Source organism: Rhincodon typus, chromosome 5, assembly GCF_021869965.1.
Source record: "Rhincodon typus isolate 14 chromosome 5, sRhiTyp1.1, whole genome shotgun sequence".
Classification (NCBI taxonomy): Eukaryota; Metazoa; Chordata; class Chondrichthyes; order Orectolobiformes; family Rhincodontidae; genus Rhincodon; species Rhincodon typus.
The window spans coordinates 74,227,968-74,253,244 of record NC_063336.1 but is presented as its reverse complement, the minus strand read 5'-3'; the positions used below and the strand labels follow the sequence as shown (position 1 = coordinate 74,253,244).

The 25,277-nt window shown below is 46.9% G+C and overlaps 2 protein-coding genes across 2 annotated transcripts in view; one reads left to right on the top strand and one right to left on the bottom strand.

Annotated features, from left to right (window-relative positions):
* Positions 1-7,958, top strand: part of LOC109930086 (stromal membrane-associated protein 1-like) — a 251,251-nt gene extending 243,293 nt beyond the window's left edge. The window contains exon 12 of the mRNA XM_048597072.1: positions 5,676-7,958. Coding sequence (XP_048453029.1) covers positions 5,676-5,810 — 135 coding nt within the window. The 3' untranslated portion in view covers positions 5,811-7,958. The remainder of the gene's footprint in view (positions 1-5,675) is intronic.
* Positions 7,959-8,664: 706 nt separating this feature from the next.
* The window catches only part of b3gat2 (beta-1,3-glucuronyltransferase 2 (glucuronosyltransferase S)), a 107,457-nt gene continuing 90,844 nt past the window's right edge, over positions 8,665-25,277 (bottom strand). The window contains exons 4-5 of the mRNA XM_048597158.1: positions 11,402-11,559; positions 8,665-8,751 (exon numbers count right to left, since the gene is read on the bottom strand). Of these exons, the coding sequence (XP_048453115.1) occupies positions 8,665-8,751; positions 11,402-11,559 (245 nt within the window). The remainder of the gene's footprint in view (positions 8,752-11,401; positions 11,560-25,277) is intronic.

The window sequence follows — 25,277 nt, the reverse complement described above, 5'->3', positions numbered from 1 at the left end:
CACGCTCCTTCACCCTTGTGCTCCCTCTCCTTCACTCTCTCTCGCCTTCTTCCCCCCCTTGCTAGCGTGCTCCCTCTTCCTCGCACTTCATCTCCCTCCCCCTCACACTTCATCTCCCTCCTTCGCCCTCCCTTGCATTCTCTCGCCCTTGTTTTGTCTCGCCCTCGCCTACTTTTGCTTTCACTTTCTCACCCTCACCTTCTCTTGCCTTTGCCTTCCCTCGCCCGCCCTGCCCTCTCCTCCTCCCTCTCTATCGCCGTCCCTCTCCATCGCCCTCCCTCGCCCTCACCCGCCATCACCTGCCCTAACCCTCCTCTCCGCCTCCAGCCCTCTCCCTTGCCCTCACCTGCCCTTTCCCACCCTCGCCCTCTCTCTCCTTCCCCCCCTCTTAACTATTCTCACCCTTGCCTTCTCTCACCTTGTCTTGCCCTCATCGACTCCTGGCCGCTCTCGCCTTCATCCCCTCTCAACCTCGCCCCCAGCAGGCCCGCGCCCTCTATCATTCTGTCTTGTTCTGTCTTGCCCTCGGTTGCTACTGCCGTCTCCCTCAGTCTCTCCCGCCTTTGCCCTCCATCGCTCCAGTCCTCACCCTCTTTCGCTCGGTCCTGCCCCCGTCTTCACTCCCGCCCTCACCCTCTCTTGCCGTCTCTCACTAACCCTCCCTACTTCGCCTTCTGTCGCCCTCTCCTTCTCTCACCCTCACCCTCACTTTCTCTCACCTTCCTTTGCCCCCATCACTCGCCCGCACCCGCCCTCGCTGTCCCTTGCCCTCGCTGTCCCTTGCCCTGTGCTCCCTCTCCCTTGCCCTCCCTCACACGCCCTTGGCCTCCCTCACCTTCTCACACACTTGTCTCGCACTCGCCCAGTCACCTACTCCTTCTCTGGCCCTTGCCCTTTGCCCTCCCACGCTTCTGCCCTCCTTCACCCTCTGCCTTTCCTCTCTCTCTGTCCTCCCTCACCCTCACTTTTGCTTGCCCTCGCTCTTCCTTGCCCTCGCTAACCCTCGTCCTGTCTGCTCTCTCTCACCTACTTTCACCCTCACCTTCTCTTGCCCTCTCTTGAGCCTCTCGCCTTCTCTCGGCAACATCACCCCCCCCCCCCCCCCCCCCCCCCCTCCCCTCCCCCTTCCTGGCCCCCCCCCCTCCTCTCGGCAACCCCCCCCCCCCCCCCACCTTGCCTCGGCCTGTCTCGCTCTTGGTCTCTCTCGCCCTCGACTTCTTCTTGCCCTCACCTTCTCTCGCCCCCGCCCTCTCATTCCCTCTCCTTCGGCCTCTCTTGCCCTCACACTCACTCACCCTTTCTTGACTTCACCCTCGCACTCGCTTGCCCTGTCTCGCCACGCCTTCTCTTGCCCTCGCACTCACATTCTCTTGCCCTCGCCCTCTGCCCGGCCTCGCACTTTGCCCTCCCTCAACCTCATCCATCGCTCTCTTGCGCCCTCGATCTCCCTCATCCGCCCTTGCTCTCTCTCGCCTACTTCACCACCGCCCTCTCTCGCCCTTACTACCTTTGCGTTCTCTCTCCCTTGCCCTCACCGACTCTTGCCCTCGCTCGCCCCCTCCCTCTCCCTCAGCCTCTTTTGCCCTTGCCTGCTCTCGCACTTGCCCTCTCTTTCAATCGTGCTGTCTCACCCTGTCTCGCCCTTGCCTTGTCTTGCTGTTGCTCTCGCCCTCTGCCCTCCCTCACCATGCCTTGCCGTCCCTCTCTGGCAACCGCAGTTGCCTTCTCTTGCATTTCGCCCTCGCCTTCTCTTGCCCTCACCCTCTGCCTTTCTTTACCATTTGCCCTTCCTCGCCCTCTGCCCTCCCTTGCCTCGCTCTCATTCACCGTGCCTCACCCTCCCTATCTTGCCCCTGCAGCCCATGCCCTGCCTCGCCCCCACACTTGGCCTGCCTCGCCCCCCTCTCGCCCTCTCTCACCCTCAACTTCTCTTGGCCCCTCATACGCTCCCTCTCCCTCTGCCTGCCCTCAGCCCTGCCTCGCGCTTTACCCTCCCTAGCCATCACTTTCGGTCTCCCGCGCCCTCACACTCACTCATCCTCCCTTGCTCTCTCTCGCCTACTTTTGCCATCGCTCTCTCTCCCCTTCTCTCTCCCTTGCCCTTTCTGTCACCGCCTCTCACTCTCGCTTGTCCCCCCCCCTCTCCCTCGGCCTGTCTCTCCGTCACTTGCCCTCGCCTACTCTCGACCTTGCCCTCTCTTGCCATCGCCCTGTCTTGCCCTTGCTTTCTCTCGCTCTTGCCCTTGCCCTCTGCCCACCCTCACCCTCAGCCCTTCCTTGCTGTCCCTCACCATGCCTTTTCCTCCCCATGCCTTTTCCTCCCTCTCTCGCCACCACAGCCCATGCCCACTCTCATCACCTCGCCCCCTCTCACCCTTCCTCTCCCCCTCTCGCCCTGCCTAACCTTTCTCACCCTCAACTTCTCTCGGCCCCTCACCCTCACTTGCCCTCACTCACCGTTGCCCTCCCTCACACGGTCTCACCCTGTCTCACCCACGCCTTCTGTTGCACCTCACCCTCTCCTCTTGCCCTCACCCTCGCCTTTCACCCTCGCCCTCTGCCCTCCCTCATCCTCGCTCTCCGTCACCCTCCCTATCTCTCCTGCGCAGCCCACACCTTGCTTCGCTCCTTCTCTCGGCCCCTTGCACCCTCCCTTGCCCTCGCCCTCCCTCTCCCTCGCACTCGCTTGCCCTCACCCTCACTCGCTGTCACCCTCTCTCGCCGTTGCCTTCCCTCACCTCCACATGCCTTCGACCTCTCTCTTGCCCTTTCTCACCCTCTCTCATTCTCTCTCGCTCTCGGTTGCTCCCGCCCTCTCCCTCGGTTGCTACCTCCCTTGCCCTCGATTCCTCCTGTGCCCTCGCCCTCTCTCACTTGCTCCCATCCCTGCCCTCACTCACTCCCTCCCTCCCTCCCTCGACCTCGGCCTATCCCACCTTTCCTCGATTTCCTTCGCTCTCGCCCTTGCCATTGTCCTGTCTCACCCTCGCCCTCTGTCTCTCCCTCACCCCCTCTCCACCTCTCTCACCATCGCCTTCTCTCGTCCTTGCTTTCTTTTGCCTTGTTTCGCCGTTGCCCGCTCTCAAACTCTCTCGCCCCCGCACACTTGTCGCCCTTTCTCGCACTCAGTAGCTCCCGCCTTTGCCTTTGGCCGATCCTACCGTCACCCTCTCTCGCTTGCTCCTGACCCCGTCCTTGACCTCTCCCGCCCTCTCCCTCTCGCTAGCCCTCCCCGCCCTTTTTCATCCTCTCTTACCCTCACCTTCTCTCACCCTCACCTTCTTTCACTTCGCCTTCTCTTGCCTTCCCTGGCATCCACCTTGCCCACCCTCACCTTCGCCCTCATTGACCCTCCCGGGGCGAGAGCGGGTGAGGGCGAGGTAAATCGAAGAAAGTGAGATAGGCCGAGGGTGAGAGAGTGAGTGAGTGAGGGCGGGGATGGGAGTGAGTGAGAGAGGGCGAGGGCAGGAATGACCGAGGACAAGGGCGGGAGCAACCAAGGGCGAGAGAGAACAACAGAGGGTGAGAGAGGAGGGTCATGCAGAGGTGAGGGACGGCAACGGCGAGAGAGAGTGAGAGCGAGTGTCCCTCCTGCTCCCTGTCCCTCCCCCTCATTCTCCTGCCCTCGCCCTTTCTTGCTAGCCCTTCCTCATGCTACTTCACCTTTCCTCGCCCTCTCCTCTCACCCGTACCCTTATCTCTCGACCTTGCTTTCTCTTGCCTTCCCTCGCCCTCACATTCTCTCACCCTTGCCTTCACCCTCTCTCACCCTCTCTCGCCTCCTTTCACCCTTGCTCGCTTTCTCTCGCCTTTGCTTTCCCACTTGCCCTCTCTTGCCCTCACTGTCTCTTGCCCTGTCTTGCCCACGCCTTCTCTTACCCTCACTATCTGCCCTGACTCACCCTCGCTTTTGGTCTCCCTCACTCTTGCAGTCTCTCACCTACTTTTGCCGTCGCCTTATCTCGCTCTTGCCCTCTCTCACTGCCTCTCGCCCCCTTACTCTCCCTTGGCTCTCTCACCCTCACCTTGTCTCTCACCCTCACCTTCTCTCTCCCTCGCCCTCACTCAGTCTCACCCACTCTCACCCTAACTCGCTCTCACCCGCTCCCCCCCCCCTTGCCCTGTGTCACCCTCGCCTTCTCTTGCCCTCGCCACCTCTTGCCCTCTGTCATCTCTCTCCCTCCCTCTCCCTTTCCCTCGCCCATGATCTCGCACTTGCCCTCACCCATGCTCTCGCGTTTGCCCTCACCCATGCTTTTGCCCTCGCCCTCACCCTTGCTCTTGCCCTCCTGTGTCCTCGCTCACCTTCACTCTCCCTCACCCACTCCTTCTCTTGCTTGCCCTCACCCTCTCCCTCTTTGCCCCGCTCTCTTTCCCCCTCTCTGCACCTCTCTCTCGCCCCCTCTCCACCCCGCTCTCTCTCCCCTCTCTCGCCCCTTCTCCGGTCCTCTCTCTCACCCCATTTCCACACCTCTCTCTCGCCCCTTCTCCATCCTGCTGTCTTGCTCCCTTTCCGCCCTGTCTCTCTCCCTCTCTCTTCCTCTCCACTTCTCTCTCTCCCTCTCTCTCGCCCCACTCGCCCTGTCTGCCCCTTTCTCTCTCCCCCTTTCCATGCCTCTCTCTCCCCCCTCTCTGCCCTCTCTCTCCTCCTCTCTGCTCCTCTCTCTCTCTCCCCCTCTCCACCCCTCTCTTCCCCCCCTCTCCGCCCCATCTTTCCCCTTCTCCGTCCTCTCTCTCTCCCCCTCTCCACCCCTCTCTCTCGCCCCCTCTCCACCCCGCGCTCTCTCCCCCTGTCTCGCCCCTTCTCCACCCCTCTCTCCTGTCCCCCCTCTCCACGCCTCTCTCTTTCACCCTCTCCGCCTCATCCCTCCCCCTCTCTGCACCATCTCTCTCACCACCTCTGCCCCTCTCTCTCATCCCCTCTCCACCCCCGTCTCTCGCCCTTTCTGCCCCCCTCTTTCCTCCTCTCTGCTCCTCTCTCTCTCTTCCTCTCTCTCGCCCACCCCTCTCCCCCTCTTTCTTCCCCTCTCCGACCTCTCTCTCTCCGCCCTGTTCTCTCGCCCCCTTTCCGCACCTCTCTGTTGCCCTCTTCTCTCCGTCCTGCTCTCTCGCCCCTTCTCCGTGCTTCACAATGGCCCCCCCCCCCCCCTCACTCCCCCCCTGTCCGCCCCCGTCTTTTCCCCCTTCTCCCCCTCTCTCCCCCCTCCTGTCTACTTCTCTCTCTCTCTCCCTCTGTCTCGCCTCTTCTCCGCTGCGCTCTCTTCCCCTCTCTGTTCTCTCTCTCGTGCCCTCACCGCCCCCCCACCCCTCTCTGCTCCCCCTACCACCCCCCTCTCTTCCTTTCCAACTCCCTCCCTCTCTCTATCTCCATTTTTGATTCTCACCACACCTCCCCCGACCCATTACAATAGCTCTTGGGAGAGTCAAAAGAATGGGAAATGGACCAATCTTTACAGGCATGCCTTAGCTGTTACTGAAATTTTCATGTATGAATCTGTCATACTGGGCTTGTGCGCAGTTATTGCATCTCTTATGCTCACTTTCTCCACTGTATGTCTCTCACTTTACTTTCCTCTATCAAGATCAGCACTTTAAGACGCTAGCAGGAGGATTGTTGACTCATGTATCACAATATCGGCTTTCTGTAGTGGGCATTTTGTTTTATGTGTTCACAGGTGAATCAGCAGATGGCGGGGATGAATCTAAGTTGCCCAAGTGGTGTAATGAGCTTCAGCCAAGCTGCAGGCACAATGGGAAGATGGACAGGCAAACCAACAGGACAGACTCTTAGTACTCAGTTGTGGAAATGAAGCAAAGAAAGAGCTGAGGCCGCCATCCTGCAGTTATCCATCATCTGAATTGCATAACAGACATTTGTTGTTTTATTGGTGCAAAAAGAAATACTCTGGTTTGACTGCTTGATGTTACAAACTTGATCTATTCTTGGCAGCTTATTGTTGATTCAATCAAATGAAGTCATTCCCTGCTTAAACAATGGAGTACTAGTTTCAGATGTTTTCTTCCCCTCACTATTTTTCTAAAATGTATTCATCACAAGCTATCTGAACTGTTCACAACAAATTCTAATGGTATTGTATGTGACTTTGTAGCTAGTACTTGTACTGCTAAGGGAAGAAAGTGAATTGTCATTTTGGCAGCCTCCCTCTGGAAATCCAGTACCCTCTAATTATAATCACCTGAACTCTGTAGAAGAAATTGTATGAGCTGCTGAGCTAAATTACTAGGTGTAAGTGAGTTTAAAAAGCATTTCCTGGATACCATCTTATTGCTTTTGTTCCAAAGATTTTTCTTTGTGGTGATATTATGATGTGGAGCAAATAAAAGAAAGCAAAATTGGAAGAAAAATAAATCTGGATGGTAGGTGGTAAGTGTTTTGGACTTTTGTTTGGGTTTAAATCCCAAGAAGTGAAAACAGAATGTATATGGTTTGAACTGTTTTACTGCAAATGGTAAATTACCTATTCTTAGCTGGCAACCCTAGAGGTACTCTATACTTTATTGCATGTTAATTTGTCAGTATATTTCTTGCTTTCACCACACCTTCCTCTTTGAAAAAGTTTAGCAGTACATTGATTTAAGTATTAAAACACTGCTAATATCAACTATGTAATGCAAACTGTCAAAAGTGACAATTCAATTTGTTGCAAGGTCCTCAAATAGCTAAGTAACACATAACCTTAAGTGTCTGCTATAAATCATCTATCTGAAATAAATGTTCAGTAATGCTGCTAGAAATGATTAATGCGTTGGGAGTTTTTAATACCATGATAATCTGTAATTGATAACTTTGTAAATATCAAATTGTAAGTAGCTTCTACATGCTTTCAGTGTTGTCTCTAATGTTAATTTATTTTGCCACCCATCCTAGAACAGTTCATGCACAATGTAACAACATATTGCCATGTTAGCTCAATTAACATCATAAGTCTGGGACGGCACGGTGGCTCAGTGGCTCAGTGGTTAGCACTGCTGCCTCACAGCGCCAAGGACCCAGGTTTGATTCCACCCTTGGGCAGCTATCTGTGTGGAGTTTGCATCTTCTCCCCGTGTCTGCGTGGTTTCCTCCGGGTGTTCTGGTTTCCTCCCACTGTACAAAGATGCGCAGGCTAGGTGGATTGGCCATGCTAAATTGCCCGTAGTGTTCAGGGATGTGTCGATTAGGGTGGTTAAAGGAGAATGGGTCTGGGTGGAAATCTCTGTAGGTCAGTGTGGACTTGTTGGGCTGAAGGACCTGTTTTCACACTGTAGGGATTTTATAATCGATGTTCCAAGTTTGTCTTCAATTGTTTGAACTAATTGTGATTATGTAGATCTTTGAAAAGGCAAGCAAAAAAATATTTTTACAAAGTGTTTTTGCTCCTTCATATTTTACTATTGTCACCAATCACTGTAGCTTATCTGAGAAATCTCCCTGAGGAGGGAAGCTTTTGATGCAGCAGCAGAACATTTGAGACAAAATGCTAGTGCTCACCAGCCTTTGACTTCCTGCCAAAAGCAGAAAAGTTTTGTGTTAACACAGGAGATTTGAATTTCTATCCCTTAATATTGTAAAAAATTATTGATGCACATCACACCAAACTGTTCCACCTTAAACAGTTTATGGTTCTGTATTCACTTATTTTAAAATTGCCTTACTAGTGGTTTATGAATGTTCAAACCTATAATTGTAATATAAATAACATTTTTTGCATACTTTTTGAGTTTTCTATCTTTGTTAAACCTTAATGGCTACTTAATAACAGGTGCTTAAAGAGTTATTGGCTAAATGCACCAAACATGAACAGGGTAACTGTGCGTAGCGCTCACCATATCCTTGAGTTTCCCTTGAGCTACATCCGGGTTTATTACTGCAGTTGTGTTTACATATATGGTGCCTAGTATAGCAAGTATGTTATTTCACTGTATTAATTCAATTAAACTGTTGTGCATGTTTTGTATTTCGGAATTATTTCATTTGTTTGCTCCACTGAGATAGCATTCCAATTAGGTTCATTTAAACTTTAAACTTCAGTGTCAGTGCTAATCAGATTATTGTTGCACTAATCTAGTGTAAATTCACTGAGGCAGAACCACACTAAAATTAGTGTGTGTTAAGGCTAACTGGAGCAGATACTGTCACTCCTCTTCAGAGTCAATTTGAGCCTTAAAAGCTGATTGACACTAGGCATGTTTAGTGCCAGTGTGAGTGGTTTTAGCTTGTACATGTGTATTCATAAAACTATCCTGCATTCAGTTTCTCTGTTAACTAATGGGATTATGGTGTTGACAAACAATGAATTTCATAATTCCTTGTGGAAGAGGCAATTTTTAAAGTAATGGAAAATTTGAAGCATACGTGTGAATTGATTCAGCTACACAACGAGAAGTTTCATTTGTCTGCAGCACGTCTTTTATTGAATGAATTTCGTGCTAAAAACTTTGCAGATGGAAAAAAAAAAGAATATTTTATAAACTTTTGAAGCTATGTGAATTGTTTCCCTTGGAAAAAAATGTCTGAAGTGAATAGCTTCTTCCTGCTGCTGTGACAGCTTCTTCATAGAATCATGGAATTCTATGACAGCTTCTGTTTAGCCTCCATTTTACCAGGGCATGTGCTGGGCTCCCTTGTCCACGTGGCTCTTGATAGGCTCAAACCAGTGATTTCTAGACTTCAATGTGAATTATATCCTGGTTGTGTTTAGGTTCATATACAAGGTTTGCCTTCTCGGTCCGTGTGTGCCAAACAAGCACCTAAAACACAAAATAAAAGAATTTGTTTCTCTTCAAATATGAGGAGGAGACCGGTTAGCCCATTACACCTATGGCGTCTGTTTTAAGTGATTGTCACTCCCCTGCTTCCTCCCCATTGCACTGCAGTTCCTGTTTGCAGTTAATTATCCATTCCCTTTGGATATTTTTTCAAGCAAAAGTGGATTCAATAATCTTTTAATTAGTGCATTCCAGATCATCATCATGTGATGCATTTTTTAAAAAAAAACAAATTTCTCCTTCTATATTTTACTGATTACCTTAAACCTTTAATTTCTGATTACTGTCACTGAGAGCAATTTCTCCCTAACGACTGTATCAGCTGCCCTCGTAATTTTGAATACCTGCATGTAATTGTTTTCAGCAGAACAATTCCGATGTGTTCTTGACCTCCAATTGTATTTTGAAGAGCAGCTATTTCACTTATGGATCCAAATGTGTGCACCAGCAGTGTCTCATCTCTGAGTCAGAGGATTCAACATCCAAATCTCACCCAGGACGTGGGCCCACAGGTAAATTCTGAAAGTCTACTGCAAGTCTGAGGTGGTCCAACACTATCAAAGATGTCCTTTTCAGATGTGATGTTAAACCAAGGACTTGTCTACTTCAAGTGAGAGGATAGTTGAAGCGGGTAACCTCACAACCTTTTAAAAGTACTTGGATGAGCACTTGAAATGTCATAACCTAACAATGGTAGGGCCTTAGGTAGTGTTGTAGAACAGAGGGACCTAGGAGTGCAGGTACATAATTCTTTGAAGTTTGTGCCCTGTATAGACAGGGTGGTTGAAAAGGTTTTTGGCACACTTGCCCTCATTGCTCCATCCTTTGAGTATAGGAATTGGGAAGTCAAATTGAGGTTGTACAGGACATTGGTGAGGCCTCTTCTGGAATACTGTGTGCAATTCTGGTTGCCCAGTATATAGGAAGAATATAATTAAGTGTGTTCAGAAGAGATTTACCAGGATGTTGCCAGGTGTGGAAGTTTGAGTTATGAAGAAAGGCTGGGATTTATTTTCACTGGAGTGTAGGAGGTTGAGAAGTGACCTTATAGGTTTATAAAATAATGAGGTGTATAGATGGAGTTAATGGTAGTTGTCTTTTCTCTGGGATGGGGCATTGCATGACTAGAGGATGCATTTTTAAGGTGAGAGGAGAAAGGTTTTAAAAAAAGACATGAGCAAATTTTTTATACAGGGTGGCTCGTGTGTGGAGTGAACTTCCAGAGGAAGTGGAGGATATGGGTACAATTACAACGTTTAAAAGACTTTTGGATAAGTACATGCATAGGTTTGGAGGGATGTGGGCTAGGAGCAGGCATGTGGGACTAGTTTAATTTGGGATTATGCTTGGTATGGACTGGTTGGACCGAAGCACCTGTTTCTGTGCTGTATGACTGTATGATGTTATAGGCCTAGTGCTGGAAGGTGAGACTATTATAGATTTAGTGGCACAGACTTGAGAGACCAAACGGCTTCTACAGTATTATATAATTCTATAAGTGCAAAGGATCCTTTGCTTCAGCCTTTCCTGTAGTGTTAAATGCAATCACCTAGTTTATTTCACTTTGGATTGCATACTTAATATTCACAATCACATTTTGAAAGGTTGGAAGATAGTATAGTTTCTCATTGAAGAAATTTGTCCCTCAGGATTTTCTTAGTTTGGCTGTCATTTTTCCAATTCAATGGATGTTTAATACTCTGTTACTTAAATTAATTCAATGATTGTCCCTTTATTTTGAAATCAGTTAGGGATAATGAAAAAGACAATTTTGGGTAAAAATGTTTGGAAATTTATTGATTTAGCCCAATAAGGTTCTCTATCCTAATCTTAGATAATTTTCTACCTAAGACCAATTTCATTCTATTCAGCACTTAAGATCTTTACGTTATACAAATATTTCCAACCACCAACCCCACCCCCCCCAACTTCTGATTGTTAGTACTTGTAGCTCCTTCTTCAAATTCTGATTTCTACCATAAACCTTTTCCGAATCTTTGCAAGCAGCAGCATTCCCCAGCATCATTGGTTAGATTCATCAGCAACTCAAGATTGTTTATGCAAAACATTTGTGCAGTGGCAATTACTTGTAAGTCATCAGCATGACTATAGAGCAACTACACACTAATAGATAAGTATCAGATGTATACAAACAGTTCTAAATTGCATTTGTGGCAAAGTGTGCCGAAGCTCAATAGCAGAAGACTCTATGAAGGCCTGTAATGGCAAAGCTACTTTAGTATATTAGTTACATGGCTGCAACTTCATGGAAGAGCAGGACTTCCAAAATGGGGTTTGGGAACCCAAGTGGTTGCATGCTACAAAATTGGGGTTAGGAACTCTGAGGCAACCATGGCTGACCTCCTCACCCCATCCTCTCCACCCCCAATCCTGCTCTTTCTTTGCTCTTCAAAGGCATCCCCAGTCCTGTCATCACCACCAGCATTTAGCCAGCACTCAGATTTTCATGACAAGCTACAAAATAACTTCACAGTAGGATATGGTTTGAAAGCAAACAGCGTTTTTCATCACCAGCACTTGTCTTTTCCTGCCCTCCTATTTTCTGATGATGCAAATCTTTACAGCACTACCTCAAAGCAGATTAGGAGTCAGCAAATGGTTGAGAGTTGACTATATTAAACTTGGTGCAGTTAGCAGCTTTTGGCTCAAGTTCTTGGACTGTTGTAATCTGTTTCAGAAAGTCTGATTCCTGCATTCCTGGCTGTGATCCACCCCGCTTGAACACAGCTTTGGGATGTGATAGAATAACTTCCAGATTCACAGCAAATCCTATTTGAAAACAAAAAAGATCTCTTAAATGTATTTGGCCAGCACTCAGAGTTTCCTACCTACTAGCCTCATCCCCGCCTCCTTGATCTGTCCGTCTTCCTTCCCACCTACGTGCCCCTCCCTCCTCGCTGACCAACCCCCATCCCAACTCCCCACCTACACTCTCACCTTTACTGGCTTCATCCCCGCCTCCTTGACCTGTCCGTCTCCTCTCCACCGATCTGCTCCTCTATCCACCTTCTGTCATCGCCTCCCCCTCTCTATTTATTTCAGAGCCCCCTTCCCCTCCCCCATTACTGAAGAAGAGTCCAGACCCGAAACGTCAGCATTCCTGCTCCGTTGATGCTGCCTGTTCATCCAGCTCTACACCTTGTTATCTCAGACTCCAGCATCAGCAGTTCCTACTATCTCTCTTAAATGTATGATGGTGTGTTCATGTTCTGCAGAATCCTCTTCCTTGAAGGCTTTCTAATACCTTTCTCCACCCTTGTACAACATTCCTGATTTGTGGAGGGGATCAACAGACAGTTGATTAGTGTAATTTTTTTTATATGCAGTCTAGAAGGAATGGCAGCAAAGTTCCTGTTTACAGAAGCAAAGAAGTGCAGATGCTGCAAATCTGAAGTAAAAGCAGAAAGTGCTGGAAATACTCAACGTTCAGAAATATTAACTTGCATTCATCATCTCGTCAGCACATTATTAAATCTTTTACACATCAAAATATTTCATTTTCTAAAAAACTGATATGTACAATTAAACTGTTAAATAGTTTTTGTGATATAAAATCAGATTAGTAACATATAAGGACACCCTTATTAGAAACGCTCATTTTTGATGATTTAAATCCACTTCCAGCTTTATAGACAGAACTAAATCTTGTTAACCGTGCCAATGCGCCATGGAATACTGTCCTTTACATAGAGAAAATCTTAAAGAACATACTGTGCTGGTCATGGAAGATTTTACTTTTGTGTTTAGTCAAACAATTTAAGGGGAGCTTGAAGCCTAATTTAATCACTGCAATTTCAAGTAGATGTTTGGTTTAGTTTTTAGATCACACCCATGGTTAGCAACTTTTATTCCTGGGCTAGCTAACTAACGTTGCCTAGCCACTGGGGAAGGCTCGTCATTCAGAAACCACATGGTTATCCTGCATGCAGGAAAAGTGACAACCAGTAGCTCTGTTATTTATCTAACTGTCACAGTCCTAACACTTAGAAGTGGCACTCAAAAGGCACTTGTTTGGGTCAGTCTCAGGACAGCAGCCTTTGGAGATTAGTCATATGGTGCACCCTTTGGGATTACTGTCTCAACATTGCTACAGGTGCTAAATGATCCTTTTAAAAATGTTGTAGTGTTTGGTTCTTATTGTGAATAATTTCATTCAATTTTGGGGTTTGAAAGTGAGCCAGTACTTTTCGTATCTTACATTCCTCTCTCCCTTAAGTTTTTCTTTGAGGAAGTGCGAGTTGATAGATGAGGGAAGGGCTGTGGATGTCATATACATGGACTTTAGTAAGGCGTTTGATAAGGTTCCCCATGGTAGGCTGATGGAGAAAGTGAAGTGGCATGGGGTCCAGGGTGTACTAGCTAGATGGATAGAGAACAGGCTGGGCAACAGGAGATGGAGAGTTGTAGTGGAAGAGAGTTTCTCAAAATGGAGAACTGTAACCAGTGGTGTTCCACAGGGATCCGTGTTGGGACCACTGTTATTTGTGATATACATAAATGATCTGGAGGAAGGTATAGATGGTCTGATTAGCAAGTTTGCAGGTGACACTAAGATTGGTGGAGTAGCAGATAGTGAAGGGGACTGTCGGAGAATGCAGCAGAATATAGATAGATTGGAGATTTGGGCGAAGAAATGGCAGATGGCGTTCAATCCAGGCAAATGCGAGGTGATGCATTTTGGAAGATTCAATTCAAGAGCAAACTATACGATAAATGGAAAAGCCCTGGGGAAAATTGACGCACAGAGAGATCTGGGTGTTCAGGTCCCTTGTACCCTGAAGGTGGCAACGCAGGTCGATAGAGTGGTCAAGAAGGCATACGGCATGCTTTCATTCATCGGACGGGGTATTCAGTACAAGAGTTGGCAGGTCATGTTACAGTTGTATAGGATTTTGGTTCGACCACATTTGGAATACTGTGTACAGTTTTGGTCGCCACATTACCAAAAGGATGTGGATGCTTTGGACAGGGTGCAGAGGAGGTTCACCAGAATGTTGCCTGGTATGGAGGGCGCTAGCTATGAAGAGAGGTTGAGTAGATTATGATTATTTACGTTAGAAAGATGGAGGTTGAGGGGGGACTTGATTGAGGTCTACAAAATCATGAGAGGTATAGACAGGGTGGATAGCAAGAAGCTTTTTCCCAGAGTGGGATACTCAATTACTAGGGGTCACGATTTCAAGGCGAGAGGGGAAAAGTTTAAGGGAGATATGCGTGGGAAGTTCTTTACGCAGAGGGTGGTGGGTGCCTGGAACGCGTTGCCAGTGGAGGCGGGCGCGATAGCGTCATTTAAGATGTATCTAGACAGATACATGAATGGGCAGGGAGCAGAGGGATACAGATTGTTGGAAAATAGGCAACAGGTTTAGATACAGGACCTGGATCGGCGCAGGCTTAGAGGGCCGAAGGGCCTGTTCCTGTGTTGTAATTTTCTTTGTTCTTTGTTCTAATACAAAATCATCGCTTTTCAATATTATAGAACAGAATTATTTAATAGATATTTGTTTACACAAATGTCTTGTAGGCTATGGCTGCAGATCTGGTTCTGGAAGCTGAATACCTTCGTTACAATTCGGCTACACCTGGCTGGCCTCCTACTATCTATACGATGTGGATAAAACAGAAAACTCAAAGTCAGTCAGTTTAACCTCAGTGATGCAAGACCTATTGGAAACAATTATAAGGGAGAGAATTAATCTGTCTTTGAGAGGCAGGAATTAATCAACAACAGTTTGCATGGTCTTGTTAAAGGGAGATCATGTCTGACCAACTTAGTTGAATTTTTTGAACAGGTGACCAAGTGTTTAGATGAGGGCAAGCTTTTGATGTAGTTTACTTCCGACTTCAGTAAGGTTTTGATAAGATCCTGCATGGAAGACTGAAAGCAAGGGTAAGAGCTCATGGGATCCAAGGAAATTTAGCAAATTTGATTCATTATTGGCTGAGTGACAGGAAGTATAGGGTTATGTAAGGGTTTTTTTCTGATTATTAGTCTGTGTCCCATGAGGTCCCACTTTAATCCATGTTGGGGCCCTTACTATTTGTGGTTTATCTAAATGATTTAGACCTCAATAAGATTTGGTCAGGAAGTTCACAGATGCTACAAAAATTTGTGTTGTGGTAAATAGTGAGGGGGATAACCTTAGACTACAAGAAGACATAGATGAGTTAGTCAGATGGGCTGATCAGTGGCTAATGGAATTCAATCCAGATATATGTGAAATGATGCACTTAGGCAGGACAAGCAAGGCATGGGAATATATGATGGATGGTAGGATGCTGGGAAGCTCCAAGGATCAGAGAGACCTTGATGTGCATGTGCACTGGTCTCTTAAAATATCAGGACAGTCAGATAAAGTGTTTAAGAAGACATATGATATATGTTCTGAGGAAGGGTCACCTGACCTGAAATGTTAACTTCAATTTTCTCATCACAGATGTTGCCAGACCTGCTGAGCTTTTCCTGCAACTTCTGTTTTTGTATATGGTATATTTGCAGCATGATGATTCAGTGGTTAGCACTGCTGCCTCACAGCACCAGGAACTCGTGTTCAATTCCACCCTCAGGCGACTGTCTGTGTGGAGTTTGCAGATTCTCCCCATGTCTGCTTGGGTTTCCTCCGGGTGCTCTGGTTTCCTCCCTCAGTCCAAAGATGTGCAAGCTAAGTGAATTGGCTATGCTAAATTGCCCATAGTATTTAGGGATGTGTAGATTAGGTGGATCTGGGTGGGGTGCTCTGAGGGTTGGTGTGGACTTTGTTAGGTCTAAGGGCCTGTTACCACACTGTAGGTATTCTATGATTAGTCAAGGTGCAGCATTTAAGAGCAGTGAGGTTGTGCTGGAACTGTATAAACCATTGGTTGGGTCACAATTAGAGTATTGTGTGCAGTTCTAGAATTGACATTATATGAAGGATGTGATAGCACTGAAGAAGGTGCGGAGGAGATTTACCTGGGATCTAACCTGAACTGGAGAGTTTAAGAAGAGAGCTTGGACAGACTGGGATTGTTTTCCTGAGAGAAGAGGAGATGTATAAAATTATGAGGGGGATTGACAAGAAGAATCTTTCCCCTTGATTGAGTAATCACTGCGCAGGGAGCATAGATTTAAGGTAAGGGGCAGAATGTTTAGAGAAAGGAAACTTTTTTTTCATCCATAGGGTTGTCGGAATCTGAAACTTACTGCGTATAAGGTTGGTAAATACAGAAATCTTCATAACATTTAAAAAGTATTTAGATGCACACTTGCAATGCCAAGGCTATGAGCCAAGGGCTGGAAAATGGGATTAGTGCAGTCAGTTGGTTATTTTTGAACAGTGCAGAGGCAATGGTGTGACAGAACTGTGCCTTTATGAGAAATGTATTCTGTACTGTTTGTCTTGCAAAGAGGTGTTGCCACAGTGGTGCAGGGATGTCAGTTTCAGATAGGCAGTTGGTAAACAGCTTGGAGTGATCCCTGGGTGTTTTTAAAATTAGACCAAAGAAGGATGAGTGGGTGGGGTCAGGGCTCTCTTAGACCCAGGAGGCTTTTAGTTTTGCTTTCAGTCAGTAAGAGAGTTGCTGCTATTGCTGAGCTTATAGCTCGAGTTCTCTGCTGCTAAAGACTTCTAGATGAGATGCCTCCCCTAAGAAATAAATGAGGCAAACTGTTGTTTATAGGATGCTGCCTGTATTGGAACAGTTGACGATTAGGGGTTAAATCATACATTGCTAAGTATTTCAATAGAGTTAGTTCTGACTAGTTTTTTTTTACATTTACACTTTAACTGTGTTGTAAGAATATGTCACATTGGCTCAATGATCAGCACTGCTACCTCACAACACCAGGGACCTGGGTTCAATTCCACCCTTGGGTGACTGTGTCTGTGGAGTTTGCATACTCTTTCCATATCCTCTGGGTACTCCGGTCTCCTCCCACAGTCCAAATACGTGCAGGCTAAGTGGGTCAGTCATAGGAAATGGAGGGTTACAGGGATAGGGTAGGGGGAGATGGATCTGGGTGGGATGCTGTTCAGAGGGTCGGTGTAGACTTGATGGGCCAAATGGCCTGTTTCCACACTGAAAGGATATGTTGAATAGCGTGTTTTGCTTAAAGTCTGATGGTAGATCAATCAAACTACATCTGGAACACAGCACCTCATACTTGCCTTTTAAATAAATGTAAAGTTAAGGGTCTAAGCTATCTCCTTACTCTTTTTTTGGGGGGCGGGGGGGGGGAGTGGATGCGCAGGGTATCTGGCCCAATCCATTAATAATGGACTGAAAGGCCTCTTGCTGTAGATCCCTATGATGTTTAATTGAGGCCAAGTCCTGCTCATCCATTACTCCAGTATTTGCTGACCCTATTGGCTCCAAGTCTAGCAGCACCCTGAATTCAACGTCCTTGGTTTTCGAATCCATCGTGACCTTGCCCGTCTCTATCTCTGTCATCTCCTCCAGGCCTATTCTGATTGTAAACTGCACAGTACGCAAGAGTCTGGAATGCACCCCTGGTGCAACAAACAAGCTACGCACAACAAATAACCTGGGAACAATGCTTGCAAAATCTCTTCTGAGATCTTTGTTCCTTTCATTCCAATCTATTTACTTTGCTCCATCATTTGGTGACAGTGTCTTACTCCATTTGTACTCTAAACTCTTAAATTCTCTCTGTAAATCTTTGCCTCACTACATTCTTTATTAAGGCTCTCTTACTATACCTTTGGCTCGGTGGCATTTACTGTTTAACTATGTTTTTGTAAGATGTTTTACTTCATTGAAGAAATTATAGAAACAACAATTGTACAGAAAATTATTCAGGACAATCCATGATTTTGTCAATATCTGATTGTCTGATCTGAAGGAATAAACAGCCACTAGCCATAGCCTCCAGAGACATTTCAAGGATGTTTGGCTTAGATTTTCTGATCATTCTAAATGGTTAGTACTTCAGTTAACCATTAAAATCATAGAATCCCTACAGTATGGAAACAGGCCCTTCAGCCCAGCAAGTCCACACCAACCCTTGGAGCATCCCACCCAGACCCATCCCCCTATAACCCACCTAAGCTACACATCCCTGAACACTACGAGCAATTTAGCATGGCTAATACCCCTAGCCTGCACATCTTTTGACTGTGGGAGGAGACCGGAGTACCCAGAGGAAACCCACGCAGACACCTGGAGAATGTGCGTGGAGTTTGCACAGTCGTCCGAGGGTGGAATTGAACCCAGGTCCCTGGTGCTGTGAGGTAGCAATGCTAACCACTGAGTCACTATGCCGCACCATGCCATACAGAAAATTTAGAGTGAACAAGCTGACGTATCAGTGTAATCACTGGAATGTTGGCAAAATGGTTTTATTAATAGTGATTTTCATACTTTTCTGAGCAGTGGATCTTTTACAAATGCCAGTGTATTCCTCGAGATCTGTAGTCCTAATATTTGACAATGCTAAACATACAAGATTCTTGAGGGACTTGACAGGGTAGATGCAGTCAGTTTGTTCCTCCTTATGTGACAATCTAGGACCAGAGGGCATAATCCCAGAATAAGGGGTCGCACATTTAAGATGGGAAAAATTTCTTCTTGGAGGGTTGTGAATCTGGAATTCTTAACCACAGAGGGCTGCCAAGACTGGGTCATTAACTATGTTCAAGACTGAGATAGACAGATTTTTAATCAGTAATGGGGAAAAGGCAGGCAAGTGGATTGGAGGATTATCAAGTCAGCCATGATCTCATTGAATAATGGAGGAAAGGTGATGGACTGAATGGCCTACTTCTTTTCCTATATCTTAGGGAATATAATAGCAACAGGAAAAGATGTTTTGTTGTGACAGAAGCAATCTGCTTTGCCTCTAGATCCAGCTACTACAATGTGATCCTGGTCTGACTGACACCTTACAATCTCAGTAAACTTGAGTGTATTCAAATCTCACTATCCGTATTTAACTCATACTCAATCCAACTCCCTCATTACCCCTGTGCTCACTGACCTACATAGTCCAATAACAGCTCAAATGACAACAAATCATCCTCCCTCCTGCCTCTTTTTGATGTTTACAAACTCTAAAGATATATTTGTAACCTTACTAATGCCAATGAGACCCACCTGGACGGTTGATATTGGCTCAGACTTTCCAATCAGAGTTGACAGCCCCATTTCCAAATAATTTCACACCAAAAAGGGACACCATTTACATGGAAATCCGTGGTCCTTCCTAGTCAGAATAAGCAGGGCCAGGAGCCTTCCCAGCTGGAGCAGGCTGCTGAGGGAAGGTAGTTGGAAGAGGGAGTAGATTGGCAGGGGATGAGTCGATGCGAGTGCTTGGGAGTCAGTTCTATTGTTAGCTGTAAGGTATACCAGGTTTTAATTCCTCCAAACCTTTCTTGACTAACTATTCGGATCAGTCAGTCAGAGCACTCTGAGGTCTTCCATTCTAACTTCAAGTTGGGGGCCCCGTGGAATGGTTTCAAATGTCCAACTTCCACACAACCATGGCATAGTCAGACTTCTGCATGGCTCTGATCGGTATCTTTCAGTGTACAACTATTAAGAAAAAAGAAGAGCTGGGCCATTGTCTCTGGATTTTCCAAGTGTAATATTGAGGAATAGTTGCACTATTATAGTTACTGCCTTTCCAATCAGCAATGAACCAACCTATGACTGCACCCTCAGACTGCCCCCTATGGCATTATCAGAAGAGCGAGGGAATTCAACCAATTCCCCCAAACAGCAGGTAAAACTGTTGATTCTGCTCATTGGTTGCAATTGCAATTTGTGACAGTTTGCTGTGTCCAAATGGGATGACATGTTTTCTACATCACAACAGGGACTGCAATCTAAAATTGATTCATTGGCAAATCTGCACATCTTTGGACTGTAAGAGGAAACCAAAGCACCTGGAGGAAACCTATACAGACATGGGGAGAATGTACAAACTCCACACTAAGAAAAGTGGCAAGGAACATCTCAGGAACCATAGACCGGTGAGTCTGACATCAGCAGTGGGCATGTTGTTGGAGGGGATTCTGAAGGACATGATTTACAAGTATTTGGAAGGACGAGTAAACATCTTTTTGTGCGTGGGGAAATCGTGTCTCACTAAATTGAAATTTTTGATGAAGTGATGAAGAAGACTGATGAAGGCAGGATGGTGGACGATTTTATATTGACATCAGTAAGGTGTCCAACAAGGTTCCAATTGGTAGATTGGTTAACAAGGTTAGATCACGTGGAGTACAGGGAGAACTGTATCCACATCCTGGTGGCCAACAGCCTACTGAGGTTTCATTTTCTGAAGAAGGGTCTAGGCCCGAAACGTCAGCCTTCCTGCTCCTCTGATGCTGCTTGGCCTGCTGTGTTCATCCAGCTCTACACCTTGTTATCTCAGCCTACTGAGGTTGCTGACCAAGGCTGACCTTAGGTTTGACGCCAAAGACCCCCAGGCCACTGATGAGATGGTAGTGAAACAGCTGTCCTTAGCATTTAGGAATGGCCAGGCGGAGGACAGAGGGCCACCCAAGGGTACACGAGTTGAAGCCTACCTAGGATAGGAAGGAATGGCAGCAAGGGAGAGGTAGCTCTCCCGATAAGAGACGCAGCTCTCCCGATAAGAGACGCGACTGCTTCAGATGTGGGAGGAGCTGGCACTGGAAGAAGGATTGTCCCAATCCATGGAAGATGGGTGGGAGCAGGAATCTTCCTGTGCCCACCCAAGAACCAGGTCTGGTAGTGCAAGACTCCCCTAGCTCCTTTGAGGGGTTTACAGAGGTGCTCCAGGCCGCACTCATAGGGTCGGGAAGGGTAGCCATTGGCAGGTAGTGCAAGAGTCACCACTGTCCCCTACAATAACCCTGGACTGAGACTACACCCAGAAGTGATCAAGGTGAACCCAGAGAAGGCACAAATTGGCCGGCAGGAAGGGACTGATTGTGTGGACAGGGGAACGCAGAAAGACTGGACCCCACGCTGAGGGCATCCACGAGGCTGGCACACTGGCCAAGGAATGCACCGGAGCAGGCACCTGCTGGGACCTGGGTGCCTGACAGCAGAAGTCAGGGATGGTGGGCGGACGGGGTGTGTAGCAAAGTGGGTGTGCAAGGGTGCAGTGGCCCCAGATCTGAAGACGATCCAAGCACATGATCCTGTCCTTAACTCTCTTAAGAACGCTGGCTAAGGCAAAGAATCTAGAGGGCACGCACAAAATAACGAGTCAGCAAGAATCTGTGGGCCATGATTAGGGAGCAGGCAACCAGGCAGCAGCTCCGGATTGTGGAGAGCCCCAGGGAAAGCCACAGTCCCCCAGGCTTCAGGATCAAGGCCAGTGAACTGCCTCACACCCATAGTTTGGGACTTGGAAGGTTCCCCAAAGCCAACAGGGCAGGCCATAGGTCAGACAGTTGCCCCAGACTATGAAGGACCCCCAGGGGAAACCACAGTCCACAGAACCAGGGGCATGCTGCAGGAGGCGTACACCTGCCCTAGATATTGGAAAGGCCCCAGGGAAACCACTGTTCAGCAGCACTGAAATGGGAAGAGCCTACGGGGAAGCCACAGGCCCACCGGCCACTGGGCCAGAGCCAATGAACTGCCTTACAGGGCAGGTTAGCCTGCCCACAATTTGGGAAAAGAGAGGCTCCCCAGGTAGAAAGGGAGAGCGCTCAGGATAGCTCCCTGGCCTTTGAAGCTGATGACACCATGCTTCCCGGGTACCTGTCGCCCAGAGGCTGCATGAAACGTACACCTGCCCCAGACAGTGAAAAGCCCTCAGGGAGGGCCATAGGTCAAACAGCAGCCCCAGACTAGGAGAAGCCCCAGGAGAAGCTACAGGCAGTGGAGAGACCCTGCAGGAAGCTGTAGACTCTAAGGCTGCAGAGCCAAGGCGAGCTCCCCTCAAGCCAGACCAGTACGACCATAGTCCAGGACTAGGGAAGGTCCCTGTAAAGTAAAGAGGGAGCTCTGTGGAGAACTCTCCAAACTCGAAGGCTGAGGACCCTGTTGTCCCTGGAGTACTGGCTGTCCGGAAGCTGCAGGAGGCACAGAACCATTTGATGCTAATTTGGCCACCTGAAGACAGGTGATGTTGTACGGTCTTTGAGTGTATAGTTTATTTAGAGTTTAGAGCTGAAATTTGTGTAAGGTGTAAGATGTTGGATTGTCTTAAAATGGGGCTGAGGCCGAGTACTGTTGAAGGGCTGTAGTAATATTCCATGTCTACAGGGAAGGATGGTCAGATGGACAAGGTTTTCGCTGTTGGGTTGCCCTAACGGAAGGGGAAATGTGTACACCCCAGTGATTAGAGAGACATTTCATTGGTAGGGATCCTGCTACCCCAAGAGGCGCAGGGAACATTTTGGTAATTCTATGGGGGGGAAGAGAGTCGCTATGCTCCATTACATTAAAGTTTAAATTGAAGTTCACTTACCCAAATGATGCCCAAGGGAGACAGGGCGACTGCACAAAAGCTTTGGGAGATGTTCCAAAGGTTCCACAAGCTAGAATTTGGGAAACACAAACCAAACAGATGTAAACACACAAGGGGACACTAACCCAAGGGGCAATCAATTGGAGGGCAAGGTATCGAGCCCGTAAATCCAGACACCATAAAAGGCCGGAGATGTAATGTGTGTGAAAATTTTGTTCATAGAAGGCCTATGATGGAGATGTACATTGTTTTCCTATGTAAAGGCTAAACTGTAAAATGTATTTATGGTGTAAATCTAGTGTTGTGCATCTGAATGGGATACTGTATCCCTGTATGCTTTGATTTTCTCTAATCCTGCATTTTGTTTTCCTTTCAGGGGACAAGGCACTGTCTTTCAGGGGAGGAAATGTTTGTATTGGGGTTTGGTCATTTGGGGAGTTGCCTTTTGGGTCTCTGATTTGATTTATTGTAGTCATGTGTAGTGAAAAGTAAGTACAGTGAAAAGCTTTATTTTGTGACCAGTACAGACAGATCATAGCAAACAAGGACATACAGATCATGGGGTGCTTAGATGGAGCGAGACATACAGGTTACACTGCACAGTAAGTGCATAAAGCAAGATCAATATTATTTAAAGGTAGAAAATCCATTCAACAGTCTAATAATGGCAGGAAATAAGCTGTTCTTGAACCTGTTGGTGCGTGTGTTCGAGCTTCTGTATCTTTTGACTGGCGAAAGAGCTGCCTGAGGAAGAAAAGGCATTGTTGTGCCTTCTTGCCTGCCGCATCTATGTGCAAAGTCTAGGACAGGTTGTTGGGTTATCATCACTCCTAGGAATTTGATGCTCTCAACCCTCTCAACTCTGCTCCCTTGATGTAGATGGTAACATATCTTCTTCCTTTCTTCCTAAAGTGAATGATCAGTTTTTTTTTTTGTTTTGCTGACATTGAATTCAGGTTATTAATATTGCACCATGACACCAAGCCCTCCGTCTCCTTTCTGTAATCTGACTTATCGTTGTTGACATCCATCCCACCACGGTAACATGGGTTTTGAATTTTTACTCGCGCAGAGTGATACTCTGAGGTAGAGTATCAAAGTGGGGATGTGTAGGATTGAGCAAAAATCCCTATCATCTAAATCAGTGGACAAGACCCTGGACTTTTCAAAACTTCTGAAAGCTGTGCTGAGCTCTGTGGAAAATACACCAACACAAAGATGGCTGCCTAGAACCATTGTTCAGCCTGGAATCCCAATTTATGCCTCCTCTCTACAAATACAATCAACCAAACCTAACGAACTCTAGCCTGAGATAATTTTTACACCTTGGGCTACCCAGAACAGTCAGTATGGGGCCTACAGAGATACAAAAGTCAGAAGTCACATAACACTAGTTTATAATCCAACTGGTTTATTTGAAATCACAAGCTTTCGGAGTGTAGCCCGAAGTGACAGTGAAGAGCACACACAGAGAATTTATAGGCAGATCGTTCAAGGGCAGAGAGATCAAAAGATCATACAAATGGTGTGCGTGGATTGTCGAATACTAAGTCTCTGCAGGTGATCAAAAGTGTCAGACGGTGGAGTAAAGTGTCAACAGTGGAATAACAAGTGAAAGGATGACCTATAATCTGATTAAATGAGGCAGAGATAATTACCAATAATTAAAAATAAGGTGGTGCTGGAGACAAGCCAAATGACTGGCATAATATGATAGAGTAATAGAGTCTAAGAGTCACATGCCGAGGGTCTAACCAAAATAATTAGTAATCCAAAACTGTACAAAGTAATTAGGGTAGAGAGATCATAACAATTTATCAAGGTGATGGTATCAAAACAGGACAGTAAGGAAGATTTTACAGATTCAGAACAGCGTGGTGGGGTCACATGTAATGCAACATAACGTAAGAACATGGTTGAAGCTGTCTTCATGGGTACAGAACTTGGCTATCAATTTCTGCTCGGCGATTCTGCATTGTTGTGTGTCTTGAAGGCCACCTTGGTGGATGCTTACTCAAAGTTCAGATGCTGAATGTCCTTGCAATCAGGGAATACTTCAGCAGTCAACAAAATTCAGCCTCCAATCTTTGGGTGAGCATCCTCTAAGGCGGCCTTCCAGATACACAACAACACAGAATTGCTGCGCAGAAACTGATAACCAAGTTCCATACCCCTGAGGACAGCCTCAACCGCGATCTTGGGTTCATGTTGTACTACATGTAACCCCACCGCACTGTTCTGTGTCCATAAAATCTTCCCTACTGTCCTGTTTTGACACCATTACCTTGATAATGGGGTGGCATGGTGGCTCAGTGGTTAGCACTGCTGCTTCACAGCGCCAGGGACCTAGGTTCGATTCCACCCTCAGGCGACTGTCTGTGTGGCGTTTGCACATTCTCCCCATGTCTGCATGGGTTTCCTCCCATAGTCCAAAAAATGTGCAGGGTAGGTGGATTGGCCATGCTAAATTGCCCACAGTGTTCAGGGATGTGTAGATTAAGTGGGTTATAGGGGGATGGGTATGGGCGGGATTCTCCAAGGGTCAGTGTGGACTTGTTGGGCCGAAGGGCCTGTTACTACACTGTAGGGATTCTATAAAAATAATAAATTGATATGATCTCTCTACCCTAATTAGTTCATACAGTTTTGGATTACTTATTACTTTGGTTAGACCCTCAGCACATGACTGTTATAACAATCATGTTGTTCCAGTCATTTGGTTTGTCTCTAGCACTATCTTATTTTTAATTTTTTGTAATTGTCTTTCTGCCTCATTTAATCCGGCTATAAGACATCTCTTCACCTGTTATTCAGCTGTTGACATTTTACTCATACCGTCTGACAATTTTGATCACCTGCCAGAGACTTATTTGACACTCCACGCACACCATTCGCATGATCTTTTGATCACTCCGCCCATAAATTCTGTGTCTGGATGCTCTTCACTCTCATTTCACCTGATGAAGGGGCTACGATTCAAAAGTTTGTGATTTCAAAAAAACCTGTTGGACTAACCTGGTGTCAAAAACAGAAGTTGCTGGAAAAGCTCAGCAGGTCTGGCAGCATATATGAAGAAAAA